Here is a 25,974-nt window from a genome sequence, read left to right as displayed (position 1 = left end):
GTTTTAATCCAGGATTCCAGAGTGTCTATGCTTAAGTCACAGTGAAAATAATGGGTTCGGGCCAGGTTCTGGAGATTTAGCGTCTGAGGTGGCCTATTTAAAATCAGGGCGTAGCCTTTTTGCTTTGGAAACACAGCAGAGACACCGTGAGCTATCATACTGAATGCCAGCCATAGCCAGGCAGCCTGCCTCTAACAGGCTTTCCTCCCCCGATCATCCACTGTCTCACCTCTCGGTACATCCAAAGAGCTTTACTGTCCAAAGACACATTTCTGTATTAAAGAACTGTGGCAGCCAAGAGTTCTCTAAGTCTTGAAACGACAAGGAGCTTAGGTGGTCCCAAAAGGTTTCTTCTAGGAATGTTTGAATTAAATCACCAAAATGAGAACAGGCCCTGTAAGTGGTTATTCCCACCACAGTCCTGCCTCAAGGTGGGCCAGGACCAGCGAAGCTGAGGAGGGTTTCCTTGCGACTTCCCACCAGAGATCGTTCACCCTGCCTTACTTAACCAGACAAAATAACACAAGTCGGGGGGAGCTGGTTAGATCAGGATTTCTTTTTATTCCTTGTTGGTTTAAAATGGCTAATCAGAATAAAAAATAAAAGGGCCTCTGTTTAGAGGCTGGGGTCTCCCCTATTTAGAGGTTAGAACCCAGGTACCCCCACTACCCAGCACCATACTGAGGTGGGCTGAGGGGTAACCCCCAAGGGACAATCGGAGGGGCCTAGGCCTGCCACTCCTTCGCTCTATCCCGTTTTTGGCATGTGATGAAAAATATTGCTTTTTGGATTCATCTCTCCCGGCCTTGGATTTAAAAATAATGTTAACCGTGTGAATTGGGGGAAGGCTCTGAGGGGACTAAAGAAGCCCACTCTAATCCCTCTCCCCCAAGAAGGGGGCGAAGCGGATTATCCAATATTGTTTCTGGAGCTCAGCCAAGCTCTTTTCCTGATCTCCCCACCACCACCAAAGTCATGGGGCTGTGACCCCTTTCCTGGGGAAACTAAGTGCCAATGAACCTAGAAAACTAACTCAACTCTCTCAAGTCCTTCCCTCCTCTGACCAAGACCCCAGACTCGCCTCTTTCAAGGTTTCTTTCCTGATCACTACGCACCAACAGTAGTAGGGGGGTGCAGTTTCCTTAGTTGGTAACTGGGACAAAAGAGAGGGAACCACTGGGAAAAGGAAGACTTCGATGGATGTCCCCGCTTCTTTCCTGCTGGTCTGAGGAACGGGAAGAGTAAGATACCCCTCCTTCTACATATCCCTCCCTCATTTTTCCATCCCAGGATAGATATATAATTTCTTTGATATTTATAATATATATATATATATACATACATATATATATATATGTACACACACACCTGGTAACGCAGAGAGGAAAAAAATAGAATCCGTAACAATAATAAAAAAAATTATTTCTGGTTTAAAAATGATCTGGTTCCCTCCAGGGCGAGCAATTGCACAAATGTCCACTGAGTCTGGTCCAGGGGGTTAAAGAAGGGAAGGTCTTAGAAGGTGAAGGGGGTTGCTACCCCAGTCTCAGGGCCCCAACTCTCCAACTCCCCAACCCCACTGCATTTTATAAAACGCTCCTCATCCTCTTGGAATCGGTGGTTTAAAAAAATGTCCATGCAGGGGAGGGGAGCCCCTTGAGGAAAGGAAGGTGGCCACCTGGGGCCCTTTGGTGTAGGCGCGGAGGCGTGGGGGGAAGGGAGGTGCCGAAGGCTCACACGGAAATCTCATAGGTGGTACCACCCACCCCTGACACCTTCTTGACCCCGCCCCTTGTGGGGCTGCTGAGAGGCGGCTGGCCGGGGCCAGGGGAGGCAGAGCCTATACTCTTGGGCTGCCCATTGGATTTGCTGTAGGCCGTCTTGAGCTGTACTTCATCTCTAGGAAGAGAAAAAGAGATAGGTGTCAGGAAGTGGGACACAAAACACAGGAAAGGGAGACTGTTTTTAAAAGTTATGAGAACAAACTGACACACTTTTCTACATATGTACTTTCTTACCCAAACATTCCCACCTGTTTTATTGCCCTGCTTAAAACAAACCTGATGCCTTATTACCCCTCTTGATTCCGTCTCTCCAACAGCAGCCATCTTAAACACTTACTCTCAGGCAAATACATACATTTTGGAAAGACCAGATTAAGAAAAAAGTATTAATCGTTAGGGTCTGAACAGGAATAGCCCATGAAGGCAGCAAGAGAGTAAGTGAAACGAGCTACCTACAAGCAGGCACCTCTGAGTCCACTTGCACACAAGTGAAGCCATGATACCTTCTGTAGGACCCTAACGCTAATTTTAAGTCCACTGCTGTCAGGATGGATTTATACTTACTTGGGTGTCAATAATGGCTGCAAGGCTACTTCCTCTGCCTCAGAGACACCAGCTGGGGCTTTTTGGCTGCTGTAAGACATAGATCGGCCCAGGTATGGGGCAGTTGGGCCTGGTTCAGGGGACCCTAGTCCCCGGCCCCTTAGCCCATCAGGCTTGCCAAAACGGGGGGCAGCTGGGCGTCCCAGTGGAGTCTTGACCAAGGGTGATCTCTTCGAATCATCTGAGGAGGAACTAGTACGAGGGGCATGGCCTGAGCCCGGCGTTGACTGAATGCCTGAGTCCCCCAAGCCTGGTTCTTCCTCGCGGCCTGGGAGTGGGGGTGACTGGCGTAGCAGCTTCTCTCGTTCCTGGAGGGAGGCCACAATATGGCGCGACAGATTGTCGTACCGGACTGGTGAGGGCTCTCGGTGTGTTGGGCCGGTTGGCACCAAACGTGGGTGCCTCTCGGCTTCCCGTTGCTGGGCCAGCCGGGCTGACAGGAAGGGAGAGGTGTAGCCTAAAGGTGGGTCTGGCTCAGGCCCTGCCTGCACTGACTCGAAATCAGGGCTGTCTGAAGGAGTGAGCAGGCTGTCGTAAGATAGGCTCCCATTTCGTGTCTGATTGGCCAGGCTCTTATAGGAGGTGGAGGTTGTGCCCTCTGAACGAATGGACTGCAGCTGACCCAGCTCAAAGCCAGTGCCCTGGGCCGACTTGAGGCTGGAGGAGCGTGAGCCACTGGAGAGTGGATCGAAGTGAAAGCTTTTGCCAAAGGTGGGAGAACGGAAGCTCTCTGGCTCCAAGCTGGGCTCCGAGCGGTAGCTGGGATGGCGGCTGCTCTCTGCAATTGAGGTTGGCTCCTTCAAGCTGTCCCCACGACTCAACTGAGGGAGAAAATAAAGCATGCTCTTAGTGTTCCTCCTCTTGTGACCGATGCTAGGCCCCAGGGCCCAAGCAGCCATGTCCCGCCAATATGCTTAGAACCTTTTACGTGCATTCTCTTGTTCAACACCTAAAGTAAACCAGTGAGTTGGAACAAATAATATCTCATTTTAAGATGCAAAAAATGAGGCTTAAAGAGGTTAAATAACTCGCCAGTGATGGGTTTTGAACTCAGATATATGATGCTGTGGTCAGTGCTTTCACCTAGTATGCTACGTTGCCCCCTCTCTGATGAAGGACACACTGTCAAGGAGATTCGGTCCCATCAGTGCCAACAATTAGTAAAATGTCTTTGGTTTTTCTCCTTCCCTTTGCCTCTTTTCCTTCCCTTCTCCAATATTCTTTTTCCCAGAGCAGCTGACATCATCACAGCCCTCCTTCTTACAGAGCACTCAGTACCTTGGCGCTGGAGGAATGAGGCATGGCGGCTGACGTGCTGCTGCTGCTGTAGCCCGGACGGTACTTGTACATGGTAGGTGTGGGAGGGCTGTCCTTGCCCAAGAGGCTGCTATCTGCAGGAAAAAAGGCCCAGGGATAGACACCACTTTACAAGCTGTCCTTAACTTGCCCAGTGTTTCCATAAAGGGAAAACAAGGTAGCAATGGATATACCAGCAACAGAAAAGTCCCAGGAACGTGAGTCAGCTGCAGTCAAGTCTACAGACTCATACCGGCCCAGAACTCAGAGCGAGAGAATGCACCAAACATGTCTAGGATGTTCTCTGGTCTATCTGGATGCTGACAGTTCCCTCCTCACAAAAGTCCGATTCACTGCCACTAGCTACGTGGAATCCCCTTTCTCCTCTCCTAGCTGTCTGAAGTGGCTCGACGCCCACCTGTTGGGTGTTCTCAGCCACAGTGCGAGTATTACCTCCCAGGCCTTGCCTGCCTGTCTTCTCCACAGCAGGCTCCTGCCACTGCTCTTACCCTCATTGGCAGCCAGGCTGAGGTGTGTTCGTAGCCCCGTGTAACGGCTCAGGTCCGGCTTAGGAGGAGGTGGGGGTTCAGCATCTGCAGACTGGCTCTCTGTTATCTCCAAGCTGCCCTTAGACTGGATAAATGAGAGAAAATCACATCTGGAGAACCGGGTGTAAGGACAACTCAAAGTATTAAACTGGTATTAGAGGGGTGCTGGGGCATCAATTACGTATTTCTAAACTGGGACTAGAAGACAAGGGACAAGAGCCATTCTGGGGATGACAATGAATAAAGAAAACTTTTCAACAAGGGTTTAATTCTGTCACTTCTGTGTTCATTTCCTCAACTATCTGTTGAGCTCCTACCACCTGCAAGCTGCCACATTAAGTCCATGAAAACATGGAAATGAAAGGACTCAACTTCTGTCAGTGGACTTACAATCTAATGGGAAAAAAAAGAAGATAGGCACTTAAGTAATTAAAAAAAATTTTTTTTTTCTCTTTAAGTAACTCTACACTCAACATGGGGCTCCAACGCATGACCCCCAGGTCGAGTCGCATGCTCTACCAGCTCAGATGGCCAGGCGCCCCTGTACTTAAGTAATTTTTAACACAAGTTATCAGAAATTGAGAAATACTGTAAGGGCAATGGCAACTGAAAGCAAGTTTCCATCTTTTTGCCCAGAAAGTCCCCAAGTTACCTACTTTACTTCCCTAAATTCCTCACCTTGCTTCTCCTCAGCTCTCCCTGGATGCCATTGTCCATGATCTTCACAGTTATCTGCCCATCTGACACTTCTGGTCGAAGGAAGGGAGGTCTGATGACAATCGTTTTCTCTTTCTTTGGTCTTCCCAAATACCTGAGTGTCAAGAGTGAGAGGGCTTTCATTCATTCATTCTAAAATATCTAGGGGTTGCCTATCTTATATTAAACATTTTTACAAATACAAAAACAGTCTGACTAAGACAGCAAAAAGCTCAGCATTGAACTGATTTCTTAGATTCCATGAAGAACTGCACCAAGACTAGGCCTCTGGGCAGATATCTAGTTCAAGCCACCCTGGAGTAAATCTCACCCTCAACTCTCAAAGGAGAGTAACCATAATACCTGAAGAATATCAACTGAATTCAGGGGGTCCACTAAAGGATGCCATGGCTCTCCCTTGCAGGCACTTCCCAGACTGAGAGAACCCTCCCTAAACGCCAGTCTCTCACCCAACCTCCCCTATACTAGAACAAGCCCAAAGACAAACGTTTTGACCAAAAGTGAACACTAGACCAAAGGGGTGGGTGTACCTGGGTGCTGGGGAACTGCAGAGCACACGGCTGACATTGTTACAGCAGCCATTGGTGAAGGGGTTCACACCTCCTCGGAATTTACCCGTAACCTAGAAAAAGGAAAAACGGGCCATATCAGTTAGATGATGGACCTTGACCTCCAAAGGCCAAAACATAAATCCATAACCAATTACTGTGCACCCACTATTTGGGAGATACAAAAATGAGTAAAACACAACCCTACCATCAAGAAGCTTATAATCACAATGGTTAAGAATGGGAACTCCAGAATCAGGGCCTTGAATCCTAAGGCTACCTCATGGTAGCTATCTGACCCCACACATCAGTGTTCTTATGTGAAATGGGGATCCCCAGCTCCCTCAGTATTGAAAACTCAGATAACACACATAAAAGGAAGCAGGTAAGGCCAGCTTATTATAAGCATGGGAATAAGCGGTTCCCTTTAAGCGGCACTATGAGCTTCCTGAGGGCTGGCCTACTACTGCTTCTATAAGCTTGGAGCTCAAATTGTCCAGTATACAGTGAGCATTCTGCAAATGTCTGTTAACTAAAAAATGGTTCTGGGGTGCCTGGGTGGTTCAGTCGGTGAAGCGTCTGCCTTCATCTCAGATCATGGTCCCGGGGTTCTGGGATTGAGCCCTGCGTCGGGCTCCCTGCTCAGTGGGGAGCTTGCTTATCCCTCTCCCTCTGCCTGCTCCCCCCTGCTTGTATGCTCACTCACTCTCACTCTCTGTCAAATAAATCTTAAAAAAAGAAAGAAAGAAAGAAATGGTTCTGCTCTCGTGCTTTCATGAGGAGCATGGACACTTCATCATAAAAAGTATTCATCTGGCGTCCATCCGTGGAAGCACTCCACTACACTCTCAGTAGAGGGCGAAGAGTCGCATGCCCAGCTCTACAGGGGGTCCCCATCACGTCTCCCCGTACCTGTTCATTGGTTGTGCGTCCCCTAGCCACCAGCACCACATGAAATCCCGTGAGGCCAGCTACAGGGATGAAGAATAAGCCAGCCACACACATCACTGCCATTCTAAAGCCAAAGAATTAAGGAGAACAGAGCAGCACGATCTCACTGTCCCCAGCCCCTACAAGAGCCACCTTCCCCTTGACCTTTGCTACCACAGTGCTCGACTTGCCTCCTCCTCCCCGCTCCCAAGCCCGCAACCCACAGAAGGATACGTGACAGCCGTGCGGACCCCTGAGAGTTCCTCCATGTGGTAGAGGACATAAAGGAGGCCAAAGCCAAACACACCCATGATGTGCGCTGTCAGGGAGAGGAGGAAAAGGAAGAAATAGCGGTAGTTCCGGCGACCGATACAGTTGTTCACCCAGGGGCAGTGATGGTCAAACTCCTAGGGACAAAAAGAGAAACACTGAGAAGCAGCCTTGGACCACAGCCCTAGATCACTTCTGTCAAGAACAGACCAAATGTCAGAACCGAAGCGCTGCTTTCAGTAACAGGTGATCGTGTTCGCCATGTAGTTGCGAAATTAACGAGCTCAGGCACTTTATCTCGCTCTATCAATCTGTAAGGAAGACCTTCCAGAGGCTGATCGAAGGCCAAGGCCCCCCTCTCAGAGTTTATCCAATGTGACCAAGGAACTCCGAAAGGGATGAGTATCAGAGGCTTTGCCTCTTATCAAGATTCATGAGAAAAAGAGGCCTGGAAGGAAAATCTGGCAGGCAACTGCTTATAGCTAAGTAAAAACTGACTAGGAAAAAAAAAGGGTTAAAATAAAAGATAGGGGATGCAGAAGGACAAGCAGAAAGAAAACCTGTAAGATCTGAATGCAACACACACCACGATGTAGCGGATGCAAGCGATAACACAAAGCCAGGACAAAGAATCAAAAAGATGAGTCAGGAAGGCTAATACATATACACATAAAAGTGTTTGATGTTTATGGCTGTTATATAATATAAAATAAAAATTTTAAATTAAGTTTTAAGTTTTAATTCCAGGATATTTAACATACAGTATTATATTAGTTTCAGGTGTACGACACAATGATTCAACAATTCCATACACCACTTGTAAGTGTAAGTGTACTCTTTAATCCCCCCATCACCTATTTCACCCAACCCCCCATCCTCCTCCCCTCTGGTCACCATCAGTTTGTTCTCTATAGTTAAGAGTCTGTTTCTTGGTTTGTGTGTGTCTCTGTCTCTCTTTTTCCCTTTGTTCATTTGTTTTGTTTCTTAAATTCCACATATGAATGAAATCATATGGTATCTGTGTTTCTCTCATTGACTTATTTCACTTCGCATATACTCTCTAGTTCCATCCAGGTCACTGCAAATGGCAAGATTTCCTTCCTTTTTTTTTGGCTGAATAACATTCCATTGTGTATATACACCCCCTCTTTATCCATTCATCTAATGGGTAACATTTCTGACAGAGCTAGAAGAGAGCCAGATAGTGAGCCAGGGCTACACCGCACCCAAGACCCAGGATGCAGAGGATTCCATTCTTATTCAATGGCTAGGAAGAAGAGAACTTAGATTAGGCCTACAGGCCTACCCCCGTCAGGGTTCTTACCTCCACACAATTGTCACAGACACTACAGTGGGAACACCGAGGAGGACGGTAGAAGCGGCAGGTGGCGCACCACTTCATGCGCACCTGGATGCCCTTAATCTCCACGGTTTTGTAAAGGGGCGCGCGGAAGTCATCTTCCTTGTCTTCATCCTCCTCAGCTGCACAGAGGAAAAATCAATTAAAAAACAACGATGCCAGCACCGTACTAGGCATGAGGGATGCACCGCTATTTAAAATACGGCCTCTGCCTTCGAGGAATTCAGTCTACTGGGCAAGAGAGAACAGGAACTAATAACTAATACTGTGAAATCAGTCCTATATTACAACACTACCGGAACACACTGGAAATGAGGTTCAAGAGAACACGACTCAGAGGTAGCTCGGACATGGGTACGCGGACACTTGGTTTACATACTATGAATATATTTGTAAAGAAATAACTTATATATCAAAGCACATGTGTAACGAGTTTGCGTAACAGTTCAATGTCTACGAGTACATGAAAACTAGAGCAATCCAAGAGAGGAACTAACAGCAACCCTTTTTTGATGCACAAACCCCTTCTCCAAAAGATCGTCCCCAACTCTATTAACTCCCTATATAGTTCAGTACTGTTTGCTGGCTCAAGACATTCTCCTTACCTGAATGCCTTTTCAATTTCAATTATCAGAAACTCATAATTCTACTTCAAAACTTAAAGGGCCCTATTTGCCTTCTCATCTACAGTATGCAATTTTTATTTTTTATTATTAATCTATAAAAAAATACATGTGGGAAGGAAAAATTAAATAAATGAAGGAGTAGAGATTAAAAATTAAGTTTCCAACTTTCATTGATTTGGGAAATGCTTTAAAATATAAATAGGTGAAAAAAAATGCAAGATAAAGAATTGTACAAACAAAAAGATCCCATTTTGAAAACAGAAAAACAAAAATACACACATACGGGCACCTGGGTGGCTCAGTCAGTTAAGCATCCTACTCCTGATTTTGGCTCAGGTCATGATTTCAAGTCCTGAGATCGAGCCCTGTGTAGGGCTCCGTGCTCAGCACGGAGTCTGCTTGAGATTCTCCCTCCCTCTGCCCCTCCCTCCCCCTGCTCCCACACTGCTACGCTCAGTCTCTCTAAAATAAATAAATCTTTAAAAAAAAACCAAAAAACCGCATGTACATTTCCTACAGAAAAGTGGTAGATGTAAATGTTATATATATAAATCTTCAAAACACTGAAAGGAAATAGGAATAGTAATTATCTTTTTATTTTATTTATTTGAGAGAGAGCGAGTACAGGCAGGGGGAGGGGCAAGAGGAAAGGGAGATGAAGGGCTCAATCCCAGGACCCTGAGATCATGACCTGAGCCGAAACCAAGAACCGGATGGCTCAACCGATTGAGCCACCCAGGCGCCCCAATAGTAATGACCTTTGGCTGTGAAATTACAGGTGGTATTTGTCTTTTTTATGCTTTCTACATAATGAATATTTACTACTTATTAAAATCTTTACTTTTAACAGAAGTTTTCTTTTAAAGGAAAAAAATTAAAGTGCTACTTATTTTGAAATTTCTGATCTTTCCACACCAGAAGTGAGCACCTTCTCTTCTTTAAGTACTATGTGGTTCTTAGGTTACTCCTGTAACTCAGCACAGTACAGGGTATTTATTCATGGAAACGTCTTCCCTATCATTCTTTATAGACTGAGCTATTTGAAAGCAAGGACCTTTAAAAAAAAAACTCATCCCAAATGACCAGGATAAAGTCTTCCATTCAGATCAATAAATATTTAATGTATGAACATTACAGGCTCATTAAAATAGCCCTCCTTGGGGCACCTGGGTGGCTCAGCTGGTTGAGTGGCTCAGGTCACGAGCCCAGGGTCCTGGGATTGAGCCCCACACTGGGCTCCTTGCTCAGCGAGGAGTCTGCCTGTCCCTCTCCCTCCGCCTGCTGCTCCCCCTGCTTGTGCTCTCTCCCTCTGTGCCAAATAAATTTTTTAAAATCTTAAAAAAAAAAAAAAACCTCCTTGGCGCTAGGGACTCCAAGTTCCTTAGGTTCAACTAATCTTTGAGACAAAAGTCACAGAGCACAGTGATACAGGCTTTGTGAGCACAACGATCTCAGGAAAACCCCATTCTCTCCAAAGTTGTCTTCCCAATTCACGCCTCACCCTTACAAGTTAACTTCACAGGTGAGAGAAATACTGGTTATCAGCACCAACCCTTATCAACTTCTACCTCTAATGACGGTTCCTGACTCGCATCTCCTCTCCCAAAACGCCCTGCTTCTTCTGAAGTAAGCCTAACCCTTCCAACACGCACAGGAAAACACATCCTCCCTCCAGAAGGTAATTCTATTATCCCCCTTTCCCTTATCCAGCTCCTCTCTCTCCTTCAGTTCCATCTCCTCACGCTACCAGAGTGCTTTAATCTTCTCTATCACAAAAAAAGGGGGGGGGGGAGAAAAAAACCACCAAAAACCCTCTCTCTCCCGCCTAAGACATTCCATCTTCTGCCTTCTCTGCTTAACTTTATGAAAGAGTAATCTGAACACTCACGGGCTCTGCTTCCTCACTGCCCATTCGCTGCCTTCCAAACCATCACAGTTTTGCTAATTTAACTGTATTTTTTCCCACATACATACCTAAACACACTATTAGAACTATTCCTGTCAAGATCACAAATTCCTGGGGCGCCTGGGTGGCTCAGTTGTTGAGCGTCTGCCTTCGGCTCCAGTCATGATCCCAGGGTCCTAGGATCAAGCCCCACATCGGGCTCCCTGCTCGGCAGGGGGCCTGCTTCTCCCTCTCCCTCTGTCTACTGCTCCCCCTACTTGTGCTCTCTCTCTGTCAAATAAATAAATAAAATCTAAAAAAACAAACATATAATCTCTGAATTTTAACAAGTTTAAAAATAAAAAGATCACAAATTCCTTAGTTACCAAAACAATGGGCAATTTTGAGCTCCATACTATTGGATCTAATTTCTGATACTGCCAACCATCACGAACTTCACAACCCTCCTTAGTTCCCACTTCGTCCAGTTTCTTCTACTAACCTTTCTTGCCCAATCCCTCTCCAATGGCTCCTCCTTCTCCTCTGCTCATCATTAAAATGCCAATGCTGGTCAGATCTGACCTTGGTTCTTTCCTAATCTTGTTCTACTTTCTCTAGACAATCTTACTCCTGTTGCTTCAAACACCACATGGCTGAAGCCTCTAAGACCAAGGTCTCTGAGTCTGATGACTCAATTGGCCACTGGGCAACTGTATCGGAATGACCATACTATCTCGAGTTCAAATGTCTAAGAGGCTATCTTCCCTCCAAACATGTTCAACATTCCTGTAACTCCTATCTTGGTTTACAAACATCAGCATCCAACTTATCTCCCAAGTTAGGAGCCTTGGGACTACCTTAGACAACTCTTCACCCTCTCACTCTCCCCCGATAAGCAAATGGTCATGAAGAAATCTTTCGAGTCTACTGGGAAAAATCTCTAAATCCAGCCGTGAATTCAAGTTCTCATCTGGTTTACATTATGGCAATCACCTCCCAAAAGGTATCTGTACATTCTTTTGAGAATTTTTTTTGTAAAAGGAAATCTGATCCCATGATTCCTCCAATTGAAGACCACTTGCTGTCCAAAGGAAGAAACAGAATCTATTTAATTTAGCACACAGTCTTCGACAATTGGGCTCTCATTTACCTCCGACCCCTTTTGGCCCTACCATGTGCTTTATCTTCCGCCCCACTGAGCTCGGCATTCATGGCACATGCTGCTTCCTGGACTTAGAACGTGCCTCCTGCCATCCTCCATTTTCTCTCCTGCCTCCTCCTTGCAGCATTTCCCCAATTTATTGGGGGCAGATATAAGTGCACCCTTTTCTGTGGCCTAAAAAACCACTGTTCATGCCTTCACTACAGTTCACGCCACACTGTTAAAACTGTCTAATTCATCCTAGATTATTATTGTGCCTAGGGATAACGCCCGACCCATATGCTCAAAATGAATCTCTGCTGAATGAGTAACTGAAAATCAAAAATTTGACCCGAAGTGAATGAACAGGACTAGAAGTTATGACATCTATTCTAGAAGACTCTGACCCACTTTTCATCATTAGACTACTGAAGTATCTGAAAACCCTCAGAGTCCTAAGGCCCGGGACCAAAAGTGTATGTCCAAAAACCATTATTTTTCAAAGGTAGTTGAGGAGTTTCCAAGAGAGGAGAAGGAGATCTTACCTCGAGGGAAAATCCCTGGGTCCATGAAGGTGGCCATGCTGAAGTTGGCCAGCACAAAGAGAAAAACAATCGCATTGTAGATGGGCACTGCAGGTGACACATAGAGGCTTAGTCCTGGACAGCTGCACAGATAATAAAGAGAATGAGGGGCTGCCCCTAACACTTGGGACACCAACCATATAAAAATCTGAAAGGTTCAGCCCCCACACCTATAAATTTTATGTTTCACCTCTGCTGTCTCAAATTATCTTCATCCTTCACAAGTGGGTCTACTTTCCCCCACAGAAATGCTCATTTTAGATCAAGGTACAAGACTCAGAATCTCTCCTACCATAGCCCCTTGTACTAAAAGTCTGCGTTCTTCAGATTCATTCTTCCCCTGTGGATCTTTCCACATTTTAGAATCTGTCCTTATCTCCTTTTAAGCAGGCACAAGAGCTAGGGACTGAGCATGTAACTGATGGCAGCTACATTCCCTTCTCTTGCGCAGGCCGAGGCTGCTGGATCTCAGCCATGCCCCACTGACCTGCACGCTGGCACAACCCATGGGATACCACCTGCCTCTCTGGCTCCCCTTCCCTCTTCCCAGCTGGCTGTCAACCACTCTTAACTGCCTAAAATTTCTTCACTGCATCAGATATTCCTGAGAGTTTTATTCAACTAAAAGCTAGTTCTCAAGGGGGAGAGGGGGACCACACACAGATAAGTATGGATATCAAGACATAAACTAGACCCCTTGAGGTCTATAAATGAAGCAGAGTAGGGGAGAGGAAAAAAGGGCGGAAGCAGACCAAATCAGCCCTAAATCCTTTAGGAAAAAGAAACTGGCCAAACATATCCAAATTCCACAGGGTCCAAATCAAGACATATACGTTAGGTAACCTTTCTTGACCCCCCCCCCCAAAAAAAGAGGGAGGTGTGCCCTCGTCCAGGATTAAACTCAGTTTCTTTCAGGATATGAGTCTAAATAGGAATGCTGTTAAGAACTCTTCCTTTCTGCTGATTTCCTGGGAGCTCGAAGTTTCAGAAGAACATCGGACCAGCTGGTTGCATTGTCAGTACTATCAAATGCCCTCTCTCCTATCTCAGTTCACGAAGAACTTCCCCTTACAAGACAGTGGCTAAATACCCTAATCTGCTTTGTGGCTGAGAACTTAATCTCCAGAATGAGGACAGCATCTGTCCTTGTCCCCCTTATCTAGACCAGCCAGAAGTAAAGGAAGAGTTCACTGAAAGGAAGAGGCCAGAAGAACAAGACAGCAAATGAGTCCTGAGAATTAATTCACAGTATTCCTGGATTCTGTTGAGAGAGATCTGTCTCCATCAAAACAAAAAGCACAGCCCTGAACAGCGATTCAAGACAATTCACAGGAATTGAGCACCTTAATCAGATATAAACTAATAAGAAGAGACAAAAATCACTGTCACAAAGCATCTCACAAGTCTTTACCACCTCCATCTATTTATTCAAATTCGCCATTCATTTAAAAAATTTAAGTAAATGTTTATTGTGTGATAGGCTTTTTAGATAGTAAATATCAATTAACTCTTTGCTTCTCTAGGTAGGTGAGTACGTAACTGGGAAACAAAATAATGAAGCGAGGTGCAGGCACTCATTTCAAGGGAAAACAGACCCTCAGTCACCAGGGTGACTTTTCCTCTATCCACGTCTCCCATGGAAGCCTCTTCCTCTGGGGGGGTTCTCTGGTTCGGAAAAGATGTCCCTATACTCCGGCAGGGTTTGGGGTGGAATACAAGCAAGAGGAGTCCTTACACAGCCCCACCCAAAGGCTGACCTCCCAGGCTCCTTAGGAGGGAGGGACAGAAACTGAAAACCAGTCATCCAGGTCAGAGCCCCTCCCTAGCACTTAGCTGTCGCTTCGATTTCCGCCAGGGGAAGAGGAGAAAGGGTGACTCACTTGACTCCTACAGCCTGGGAAGATAATTAGAAGGGAAAAAGAAATGAAATCCTTAGAACACTGAGGTCCCCATGATTTAAAAGTCTCATTCCTAGAATCGATGACTGTAGCTACAGTGGCCTCTTGAGCTTCTGACAGACTAAAGGTTCCTCGATCCCTGAGGGGAGCTAAGGTGAGAGAATAAGATGTCAGCCCCTTGCAGGCACAGATGGCAGTCTTTCTGACCCCATTTTTTCCTTCAATTTCTGCATTTCCAAATGAAGAAAATCACCCAACTTCTTGGGTACGCTGCCACCCACCCATCCCTGGATAATGAACGTCACCCCTGCAATCTTCCCCCCCCCCCAAAGATTTTAAAGTAATCTCTACACCCAACGTAGGGCTCGAATGCACGACCCTGGGATCAAGAGCCACACGTTCCGCCAACTGAGCAGCCAAGCGCCCCGTTCCTGTAACATTCCTGATGTCGACTCATCCCAGCTGAAGCATGTAATTCTACAATCCAGTTTCAGTATCTGTTGCCAAGATAAAGCCTACCCCCAGAGTAGCAGCATCTAGAAATGATGCAAATGACTCCACTTCCCAGGCAGCATCTGCCCCTTGCCTGAAATCAAGGACCCACTGCTTCCAACCTTCACACTCTAGCTGCCGGAACACCGCACCAAGGAGAGGCGTGAAGGAGCAGAGCCCGTTCCTGCCACATCCCATATTCTACTTGGCTCAAGGAGAGGCTTGTCGTTGCTATAGTACTTTGCCAAATCCCTAGGTGACCACTCCAAGTGGCCTGTCTGAATCTGTTGCCTTTGATGAAAGGAGATGAGGCCTGGGCTGAGCCGGAGTTGTCAGGGCTGGTCCTCAGCCTATGGCAATAATCACAGAGCTCCAAAGCATAGGGAGTGGCGGTAGCCCAGAAGGCTGGCTGACTCACTGATGAGACTCCCAGACCTACACTAACCCAGGAAGAACAGGTTCTTCTGCCTACCCATCCAGCACTACTGTTTTCAGAGAGTGGGTTTCAATACCCACAGTCCTGGGGCACCTGATTGGTTCAGTTGGAAAAGCACGTGACTCTTGATCTCAGGGTTGTGAGTTCAAGCCCTACACTGGGCATGGAGAGGACTTAAAAAAATAAACAAACTTAAAAAAATACCCAGACTCCTGAAAAATCTGTTTCCTAGCCCTAACACTTCCTATTATAAAAAATGGTTAAGGGGCGCCTGGGTGGCACAGCGGTTAAGCGTCTGCCTTCGGCTCAGGGCGTGATCCCGGCGTTGTGGGATCGAGCCCCACATCAGGCTCCTCCGCTATGAGCCTGCTTCTTCCTCTCCCACTCCCCCTGCTTGTGTTCCCTCTCTCGCTGGCTGTCTCTATCCTGTCGAATAAATAAATAAAATCTTAAAAAAAAAAATGGTTAAGTTGCTGGTAAGAGGAAGTAAGAGTCAAGAAGCTCTGGATCTTAATCCCGTCCCCCTCAATCAATGCTTTGCTATGGAGCCTCAGGTAATCTACTGAAAACTCTCCAATCTGTTACTTCAGCTACATAATACAGATATGAGAATGAAGGAGATAATATATGAAAAGATCCTGGAATTCTTTTTTTTTTTTTTTTTAAGATTTTTTTATTTATTTATTCGACAGAGATAGAGACAGCCAGCGAGAGAGGGAACACAAGCAGGGGGAGTGGGAGAGGAAGAAGCAGGCTCATAGCGGAGGAGCCTGATGTGGGGCTCGATCCCACAACGCCGGGATCACGCCCTGAGCCGAAGGCAGACGCTTAACCGCTGTGCCACCCAGGTGCCCCTCTGGAATTCTTTTTAAACCAGCTAGCTTAATACTGAGCATTCACTGGCTAGAAGACACGCCCCCCCACATTATTAACTGTCACCATCATCATCAATTATCATTCCAGTTCCACCTTCATCCCTAATTCTACTTCCTCTGTGTGAGGTACTAGAAATGCACGAGCACTTCAAACAGAGGCGCCACGCTCCTGAAGAATAGGTCTAAGCATTCCGCCCATGCCTAGCACACAGTTTGACGCTCCGGCTAGCGTTCCCTGTTGATGAGGCAAGGCTGGAATGAGTGGTCCATTTCCTGCCCCTGGGGATCCTGAAGATTCCATGGGAAAACAATTTTTCCCCTCTTAGGTGGGTAAGTTTCTCCTAAGATACCAATTTGTCGTGTCTTACGCACACTTTCAAGCAGCTGAGTGCAAGATGTAGGACTTGGGCACTTATTCCGGGATGAAAAAACAACGTGGGAAGTAAAAGGAACATCCACTGCTCGATTAATGCCCTAAATCACGAGGCTGCTCCCACTCAAATCAGGTGCTAGCACCTCTGCAGTCAAGAAGAAAAGGACCAGCAGGAGAGGCACTAAGGTACCCAACTCTGTGGGTAAAGGGCTGGGAGGGGCCAGAGGCAGAAACTGAGGAGAAGCAAGCTCTCCCACAGACGGGACACTGGGCAGACCATCGTGGGTTCTGGACAACCCTGACTCGCACCCTTCCCCACAGAGGACGCCTGGCTGCAGAGATTTTACCGCTGCGCCCTTCCTGCCACCTTTAGAAATAGACACACCGTGAGACGCTGGCTGACTTAACTCCAAGCTCAAGGAGATTTTAGGGAGGCAGTTCAGTGATTTATTTATTTTTTTTAAGATTTTATTTATTTACTTGACAGAAAGACAGCCAGCGAGAGAGGGAACACAAGCAGGGGGAGTGGGAGAGGAAGAAGCAGGCTCCCAGTGGAAGAGCCTGACGTGGGGCTCCATCCCAGGACCCTGGGATCACGCCCTGAGCCAAAGGCGGACGCTTAACGACTGAGCCACCCAGGCGCCCCCAGTGATTTATTTCAAATGGCATTGCCAGGAGCTCTAAGAAAGACTCACGGGTCCCCAAGGAGGCAAAGAGGAGACACCAAGTGGCTGGGCCTCTGCACACCAGCCTCGCTTGACCCACAGCAGCCCTCCTCTGTTTTACACACTGGGGTTCCGCATAAGATCTCACTGGAAAAGGGTCACTGTGCTTAAATAAACTGCTCTCGGTCAACCTCCTCATTTTACAAAGAACAGATTCACAAAGGTTAACAGACTTTACCAAAATTAGTCTCCTGACCCCCAAACAGTGCTGATTTTCTCTTACCTAACACTGTCCCCTACCCTCGCCAATCACAACAGGGGACTAAACTAAGACAGATGAGGATCCAGGCCCATTATCTTAAACACAGGGTCTAGGATCTAATTGGGAGGAGGAAGGTTACTTTAGCAGACACTCTCCTTCCCCAACAGTGGAAACGGAAAAGAATTAAAACAGAATCCCCAATAACTCTCCCACTTAGTTTTGGTATGGGACAAATTCAGTGAATGCGAGGGATCAGGGTTCTGGAAGGCAGGCCTCAGCTCTTCTATTCAAGCTTCTCCAGGGCAGGTCACCTTTCGGCGACCAAACCCAGCTGGTAATTTCTGCTCACAGCTTTCCCTACCTGCCAGAGAAACACCAAGGGTAAATTGTTCCTAATGAGTTGAAGCCTACATGCCTCCACTAATTATGTATGCCACCTGAAAGGGACTCTCCCTCCTACTCCCAGTCCTCTAGGTCCCCAAGTCCCACTTGGGACTTAGACTGGTGTAAGAACAGACAGTTATAGCCTGGTTGAAGAGAACAGGAGGATGACAGAATAGTTACAGATTCAGGGCCCCAAATAGGAGCTGGCTCAAAGACAGCCTTCCTCTGGGGTACCTGGCTGGCTCCGTTGGTAGAGCACGTGAGTCAAGACATCTCCGGGTTGTTAAGTTCAAGCCCCACTTTGGGTGTAGAGATTACTTAAAATCTTAAAAGAACAAAACCAACCAAACAAACAAAACAAAGAGAGGCTTCCTTTTGTCTACTTGAAACCAGAAATTGTTTTTTAGGTTGTATATAGTTTTAAACCGGGGGGGGGGGGGGTTCTCCAAGGAACTGAACCTCAAAAAAGGATATAATCTGTGGGGGAACACTTTTTGACAACAGTGGCAGCTCAGCCCAGATACATGCTTATAGAGGAACTGCTATGGTCAGATGTAAAGGAAAAGATGAGAATTTCACAAGTACCAAGAACTAGGTGATAAAAGATAAATAGGGTGTCTGTCTCCACGAGGTGGATAGGGGAGACTCGAGGAGGAAAGGAGCCCAGAAACTGGCCCTGAGCAAACTGCCAGGGGAAACTCTAGCTACGACTTAAGTCTCTTCTAACTTTGGATTAGAGGCAGCAATTCCAAAGGCCATTATTGTCCTCCAAAATTCTTTTTCCTGGGGCTGAGAGACCATGGAATAAGGAGGGCCCCTATTTCTCTGGCACCAGGGAATGAGAAAGTAGGTTAAATAGCTTCAACTATCAGTCGAGAAAATGCCTATGTCAGGACAACTCTTTGTGGTGAAACTGGTATAACCAGCCAAGCACTTCAATGGCTTCAGATTAACAAAATAAGAACGAGGATTCTGCTTGCTCTATCCCAAGAACAGATGGGTTGAAAGAGAGACCACTCAGTCAGCCCCCTGAATTTCCTAGCTTCCCAAAGGCCTTGCCTTTTGAAGGAAAACAGACCCTCCTCAATCAAACAGGCCTAAGGGTGCCAACCTGGTCTTGTAACATACCCTCCTGACACAGCACCACAACTGCTACAAGGATATGAAGATCCCACATAACTGCCCCTTGGTTAAAATACTGATTCTAGAGAAGCCTGGCTGGCTCAGTTGGTAGATCATGTGACTCTTGATCTCAGGGTGGTGAGTTCGAGCCCCACACTGGGTGTGGAGATTACTTAAACATTAAAAAAATCTTTAAAAAAAAAAAACGCTGATTCTATTTACTGGCCATAATAGCAGAAACCAAAACAAGTCTAAGACTGAAGACTCACATCTCCTTATTGACGGTTAATACATGAAGAAGGACAGAACACTGAACACCCTGAATTTAAGCAAGAGAAAAAATTATGAGGAAAAGTCAGATAAAGAAGAGTACAGAGAAGAGTGGTGATGCTTTAAATCCTTGAGGAACTCAACAGGCACGCTCAGGCTGGAGAGCTGGGGGCCAAAGAATCCATGATCTCTACCCTCCAGAGGAACAGGTAAAAAGCAGGATGATGCTCATACCTTAGATAAGAGATTCTTTTTTTTCCTTGTTTAAAAACTAAACAGAAAAACATCATGACTTTGCTGACTCTATTGGCCAAACAATCCAAACCTTTTAGAATTCCTTTTGATATCTGAAGCTCAATTTAGGGGGGAAGAGGGGGTTACCTCCCCTCCTCAGATTTAGTATCGGTTCTTAGGTTTCTCCCCATAATAGTAACTGCCCCCTCCCCAGCAATTCCTGCTTCATTCATCCTTCAATGAGTCCAAACTGCTTTTATTCCCTACCACTTCAATCCATTTCCTTCCTCTTCCCAGCAACCTCCCATTGCATTAAACAGCATCTCACAATTAGGTTTGAGCCTGAAATCACGGTAAAGTGAACTCCCCAGAAAATCTAGCACATTCTGATTGTTCCACGAGCTACAACTAGAACACTAACTCAGTGACTCAACAGTTTAAGGCTCAGAAGCCTGCTACATGTTAATTCATAAACAGGTAACGGCAAAGAGGCCGGTCAGGTGGTCAACAGTTAAAATACTGTGGGAAGAGGAAAGATCAATCAGTCTCCTCCAGGGACCGACAGATGAACAAAGTCTGAATATCCTAAGCAGGAAACGCTTCGGGTGGCAGCTGCTTTGCCTAACAGGACCAGGGAATACAGGAATTACTGCCATCCCTTCAGAAGGAAGGGATGTGAAGGCAGCCTGCCAGGACTCTTCCTAAATAAAACCTGCCCTTTCCTAGTGGCCTTCACTGGTCCAGCCTTCGGCTCTTAAGAGTGCAGAGAAAACAATCTGAGCAACAGGAAAAGCCCAGCTGTCTCCTTGGTATATCTCCTAAATCAATTCTGCAATTCTCCAGTACACTCAGCTCCAGACATCCTGGGGAAAAGCCATTACTATTTGAAAAACCTCTAGTCTAGTTCTTTCTCTCACAGAACCAACTGCTTAAGCTGATTCAAGCCTCTCTGGTGGTTTCCTCCTACTTCCTTCCTAGTTCACGATCAGCTCATGATGGAGAGCTGGGTAGGAAAACACAAAGACATCTGTGATTCCCAAGGAAGGCAGGCAGGTGAAAAGAGAGGATTCCACAGAGTAAAATTTCTAACAAGGCTGACAGGACAGGCTTTCTTCTCCCCGTGCTTACCACGTCTCTGAGATGTACTGCTGCCTCGAGCAGACATCAAAACGCCCAGGCACGTGGCAAGTAACTAGCAAAACTCACATGACAATACCCCCCTCACCTCCCATGGAGCCCCCCAAGTACCACCACTGAGAGGAAACTCACGTAAAGGCAAAGAAGAGGGTCGTAGCTCCCACTAAGAAGATGGCGGCTGCTGAGACCGGAACATACTTGCTGGGCTTGAATCTCTTTCCAGACTCTGCGGGCATGTTGGAGCTCTGACGGGAGGTCTGCCCTGCCGCATAGCCCAGGCCCACACAGCGGCAGAACAGACAAGAAAACGGGATGAGGGAAACAACGGAGAAAAAGAGTACAGAAGGAAACCAGGGAAACAGAAATTGAAAATTATCACCCTTCCCCCTCCCAAAGAAAACCAAAGTTCAAAAGATCTCAAATGAAGGAAAGCATATGGGAGGGGGAAAGGCAAGTCCAAATGATGACTAACCACCTCCCCAGAACAAGGCAAGAGGGAGAGATTAAGAAACACAACTGGTACAGTTTAAAAACCAGAGACGAACAGTAGGCTGTACACATGCAAATGGCTGCAGGTGGAGAACATGGGCCGTCAGACAGATCAGGGAATAGCTCATGGATGGAGGCAAGTCTTCAAAGGGCAAGCAGGGGAGAGTATCAGGATAGGGGAGGACACTGTGGGCAAGGAGAAATTCTTCTGAGGAGACACTCTAGCACCTCCCCGACTACCACACTCCACCAGATGTGAGCTGCACCTACAAGAGGTGTGCCCCGTGTTTCTATTTTAATCCAAAAGGGAACCTGAGGCCCCTTCCAGTTTTAAAGAGAAGCTGTTTTTACTGCAGTCCTCGTCTCTTTTAGACAGTTTTCTCAATGCCACCACTCCCACACCTTGACTTCAGGGCTTGTAGTCTGGCAATGGTGGTTTAATTTTATTTATTTTCTCTTGATGGCTAAAGCTGGGCAGCAGCTGTTACAAGGTTGAGTTGTAAATCCTTTTCTTCCAAGGGGGAGGGAAAACAGAGAGAGTGAGCACGAGCAAGCTTGTCTGTCTTCAATCTCTTCTCGTTATTCCCAAGCCCTCTTAAGGGTTCCGTTTCCTATCGAGTTCATGCAAAACTAAAGGGAAACGTAAAATCCCTGAAGCCATGTTCTTCCCAAATAGCAAAATAAGATGAAGAAATCAATTCCACTCAATGATAGTTCTAAAAGGGTACAGTGGATGAAAGCAAAGTTCCAAAGAGGTCCCTGTTTCCAGGTTAGTCAATGTCTTTGATCTTTCTTCTTCACTCTTGGGCTTTCTAGATGCAGAATTCAACTGGGTTATAGTGCCTCACCTGGAAAAAAAAAACCACACAAATATCTTCATCAGATAAATTCTTTCAGAGAATTTCTTAAGAACATCAAGGCTAACACCCCACAGGCTACTCTGTTTAAAAAGTGCCTTTTTATGGCATACACTTCACTTATGTGCACGTGGGAAAGGATTCTGAATTGGGAGAACAATGGATTCAGAATCCTTCACTCTTCTTAGTGCTGTTCATACTGGAAAGAGAAGAACATGGCTTCACCTGGCCTGAGGCCATCAAAGAACTAGCTCTTATAAGGGGTGCATCTCACCTGGCACAAACAGGCAGTAACAAATATCAAGAATATAAAAATCTAAAAACAAACAAGGGCACAGCAGTGAAGGGCAGTCCTGGAAAGAGAGTTCTCTTTGGACAGAGAGTATTTATTGCAACAATGAAAAAAGAAAAAAGTAACCTCAAAATTAGGACAGTATGTCTCATTTCCCTTCTGTGTATGTCTCTGTCTCTTACCTCTCTACGCTTTTTAGCTTTAACCCTGAAGAGGCAAAAGCCGAGTTTTTGGTCTGCTGGAATAACCCGTGAAAGGACCTGGGTGAGAACTGTCCTTGAACTAAAAAGGTGAACTGCTTTCTTGGAGAAACTGAGTCAACCATAGGTGCTGGTCCTTTTCTTCCCAATTCAACAATTTATTCCTACACTGGCCTATCAGAAGTCAGCTGAGTCCCACATTCCCCATATGATTAAGAGTAACAATTATTTCTGTTGACAGTAGTAGCCAAGTAACACTTTGGATTTTATAGGATGCTTTTCATCTAGTGATCTCAAAGCACTTAACTCACATTATCTGGTGACACAGTCCCTTACCCCACTCCATAAAATTGAAGGCTAGAGAATGCCTGAGGCCATTCTACTTAATCACTTGAGCAGTCAGGTTAAGAACCAGAGTTCACATGCCCCTTTGCCAACGCAAAGGCTTTCTACCACTTTCTTATCCACTACACTACTTGCCCAGTGAATGCATCTTGGAATTGCAGACCAAAAATTTTACTCGTTAGAATTTAAAAATAAAAGTTTATTTGACCCAAGCAATTCAGTGTCTTCCTTAACACCAATGGCAGAAATTCCTATGTCAGAAGATTCAAACAGCGAAATATAAATACGCCCTGGAATTCATCACTTCCTCTCTTACCAGTGGCATGGAAGGCAGACACCTTCCTTCTAGATGCACTGTCTCTCTCCTTAAAAAACAGAGTATTAGAGGGCCAAACGGCAATATTAGAATAGAGTGACCACTCAGAGAGTAAAAGAAATTGTTAAAGGCCTAAAAAAGATAAACCCCCTCTAGCCCCTGATTTTATGATTATTTACCACTCAGTTTCTATAGGAATCAAAGCCCAACCTTCTTAATTTGGGTAACTTTGTGAACAATGAGAAGCAAATTCTTGGTCTGTGAGCAGTACCATTAAACTTACTCCTCAAAACCCCAAAGACTAGAGAAGATGGAAAACTACATTGCTTCTAAAGTATCTAACGTAAGTAATATCATTTAGATACCACATATTATTTCAGATTATATCTTCTGACAGGAGAAAAGTCACATGGGCTAATATTGCCATAGTAATGCAGGGTTATAAAAGGCCATGCAATTTGGGGAGTATGATACTGGGAAACAAAAGTGATAAACATTTGAAATCTTTAGGGAATATACATCAGAAGGGAGAAGACAAAAACGGAACAATTTATTCGGTATAACAAAGACGCACCAAGTCTTAGCAGAAGAATGTGCTGTGGGCAGTAGGGATGAGACTGCAGGCTGAATGTGGTTCATCACAACCAGCAGTCTGGATCTGTACCAGCATGAGAAAGGTGTACAAGAATGTGTATGACATATTCAGGCACAGAGTAATCTATGGAATGAAAATATGTACATAGAAAACAAACTACAGATCATATTGTATAAATGTTTAATACAAGTAGGTACCTCAAAGGGGTGGATGGGTATCTGCAGTACCACCGATAACACAAGTTATCATATGCTGAAATAAAGTAGTGTAACACTGCAATATAGTAAATCTGAATACAAAGTACTCAAGGTATCATGAATAATCCACATGTCAAGATGTTGACTAGAGACAAGCAGAAGTTTAATAAGGGTATTATTACATACGGAAGTAGCCAAGTACATGGCAATATGATTCTTATAAGCATTAGGTGGGTTTTTAAAAACAGGTGATAATAAGCCTTCTGAAGAGATCTGAGAGTACGAGGGGTACTGGGATAAAAGGATAGGGATGCGATATAAGATCAACCTAGACAAGATGGCATTAACCAGGAAGTGAAAAATCCAACGCAAAAAAATGGTCTAGGGTATAACACATATCCGATCCTACACCTCTTTCCATAACTTTTAAGTCACTTTTTTACTTCTCATTAGCATGTTTTCATTTGGCCAAGTGGGAAAACACTTTCCACCTCCCTGTCCCACAAAGAGATTCCTATAGGTAAATATTGGCAAACACATTCGAGCTCCACTGGCAAAAAGTACAAAGTACTAAAAGCACGGAGCACCCAGCTGGTGGGGGTAGGGAGGAAGCGGACGGATGGGAGAGAACAGGTAACAGGATGAGGCTTGAGCCAAAATAAGTATCAGCAAAAGGGGGCAAGGGACCTGAAATGCGGGGACATAAAAGGGGAACAGCACCCCGTCCCCACCCCGGAGCTGGGGCAGGGAGAATCACCATTCGGGGCAGAACTGGCTGAGACCGAGAGGACGGAATCCGCGGCGGTAGGGCCCACTGAGGCTGCGGGAGACGGCAGAGCCCGGGGGCGCAGGGCCGGGGACCGAAGGGGCGGCGGCCGGGCGCCAGGCGCGGAGGTCCCGAGCCAGGACCTGGCGGCCGGGCACTAACCCGTTCTGAGCCCCGGCGGCCGCGGATCCCCGGCCTCTACTCGTCGTCCGTTTCCGGGGCCCACGGGTCCCGCCGCAGTTGGATGACCCGGCCCGGGGAAGGAATGGGCCTCAAACCACCTCCCCCCTCCTCGGTCCCCCTTCCCTAGAGGTCACTCTCCCCTCCCACCTCACTGGCCCGGCACTTCCGGTTCCGCAGGGGCCGGTGTCCCCGATACTCACCCCCGGCGCGGTTCCCGTCACCGCCGCCGTCGTTGTCGCCGCCGCCTCCCGGCAGTGCCGTCCGGCCTCTGAGAGGCCGCGCGCGGCCCCCGCACGCTCCACGCCCGCCCTGCTACGCGCGCTCCCGCCCGGCGACGCTCGTCTTCGAGCCGGCGCGCGGCCGTTGCCCTCAGCGCCGGGTCTCGAGCCCTCCCAGCGTTCCCATTGGCTCCCTGTCCCGGGCGCGCGCGACGTCTCGCGCGGGGCACGTTTCTCTCATTCATGCGGCTCGCGACGCCGCGCCCGCCCCCGCTCACTCTCCCATTCACCCATAGCCCCCACCCCCACTCCGCTCTAGGGCGTGCGCGCGAACCCGGCGACCGCGGCGACCTCGCGGCCTGATTGGCTGCAGGAGCACAGCGCCGTACGCACGCGAGAGCACGAGCGCGCGCGCGCACGGCCGTCGGGTTCCGCAGACGACTGGGAGAGAAAGACTGGCGTACTGCGCAGGAGTTAGAAATGGGGAAGTAGCTGGAAGAGTCTTCCGTTTTCCTGCGTCCTATTTTCAATTCCTACAGTATCCAAGAAGAAATCCTCGGAAGTAAAAATAGTTATATGTGGGTGCTGGAAATACTCAAAAGCGAGGAGACACTCTCATTCTCCAGACCCCCTCCAAGTAAGTGTGGTACGGCCCAGACAGGCTTCTAGTATAACCAATCATCAGCCGGCCCCGCCGTCCTCCCTGTTCAGCCCCTTCGAGCATTGGCCAACCGCTTGGCGACTAAATAGCTTCCACCCACCCACCGCCTCCCCCCCTCCCCCGCCCCCATGGGGATAACTTTATTTAAAGCGATCTTAATGGAGGAGCCCTCGGCGGTGCGAGCTCCCTAGTACCAGCGGAATCGCAGGATAAAGGAACGGTCTGGCTGTGGCTCCCTCCTGGAGGGGGCTCCAGGACTAGGAGGGTCGTCTGGGGCGAAGCTCCTGCCAAAGGCCCGGGAGAAAGAGGAGGGACAGCGGCGCGAAACTTGCAGCCCACCGTAGTGCCAACCGTGAAAGGAGGCGCGGGAGTGAGCGCCCCCTGAGACGGTGGCGGGCCCCCCCCCCCCCCCCCC

The 25,974-nt window shown here is 47.0% G+C and overlaps 1 protein-coding gene across 1 annotated transcript; it reads right to left on the bottom strand.

Annotated features, from left to right (window-relative positions):
* Positions 1-536: 536 nt before the first annotated feature.
* Positions 537-25,210, bottom strand: ZDHHC5 (zinc finger DHHC-type palmitoyltransferase 5). Its single transcript, XM_040639131.1, has 12 exons — positions 24,881-25,210; positions 20,573-21,777; positions 12,254-12,375; positions 8,021-8,178; positions 6,661-6,833; positions 6,409-6,511; positions 5,479-5,570; positions 4,910-5,042; positions 4,193-4,316; positions 3,666-3,778; positions 2,349-3,208; positions 537-1,899 (listed from the first exon to the last, which is right to left on the bottom strand). Exons 2-12 carry the CDS (start codon positions 20,674-20,676, stop codon positions 1,734-1,736), a joined length of 2,148 nt encoding a protein of 715 aa, XP_040495065.1. The 5' UTR covers positions 20,677-21,777; positions 24,881-25,210; the 3' UTR covers positions 537-1,733.
* Between the last annotated feature and the right edge of the window lie 764 nt (positions 25,211-25,974).

The sequence above is a fragment of the Ursus maritimus genome, unplaced genomic scaffold (genome assembly GCF_017311325.1).
Source record: "Ursus maritimus isolate PB19 unplaced genomic scaffold, ASM1731132v1 scaffold_23, whole genome shotgun sequence".
NCBI classification, from domain to species: domain Eukaryota; kingdom Metazoa; phylum Chordata; class Mammalia; order Carnivora; family Ursidae; genus Ursus; species Ursus maritimus.
This window is presented reverse-complemented; position numbering and strand designations above follow the sequence as displayed.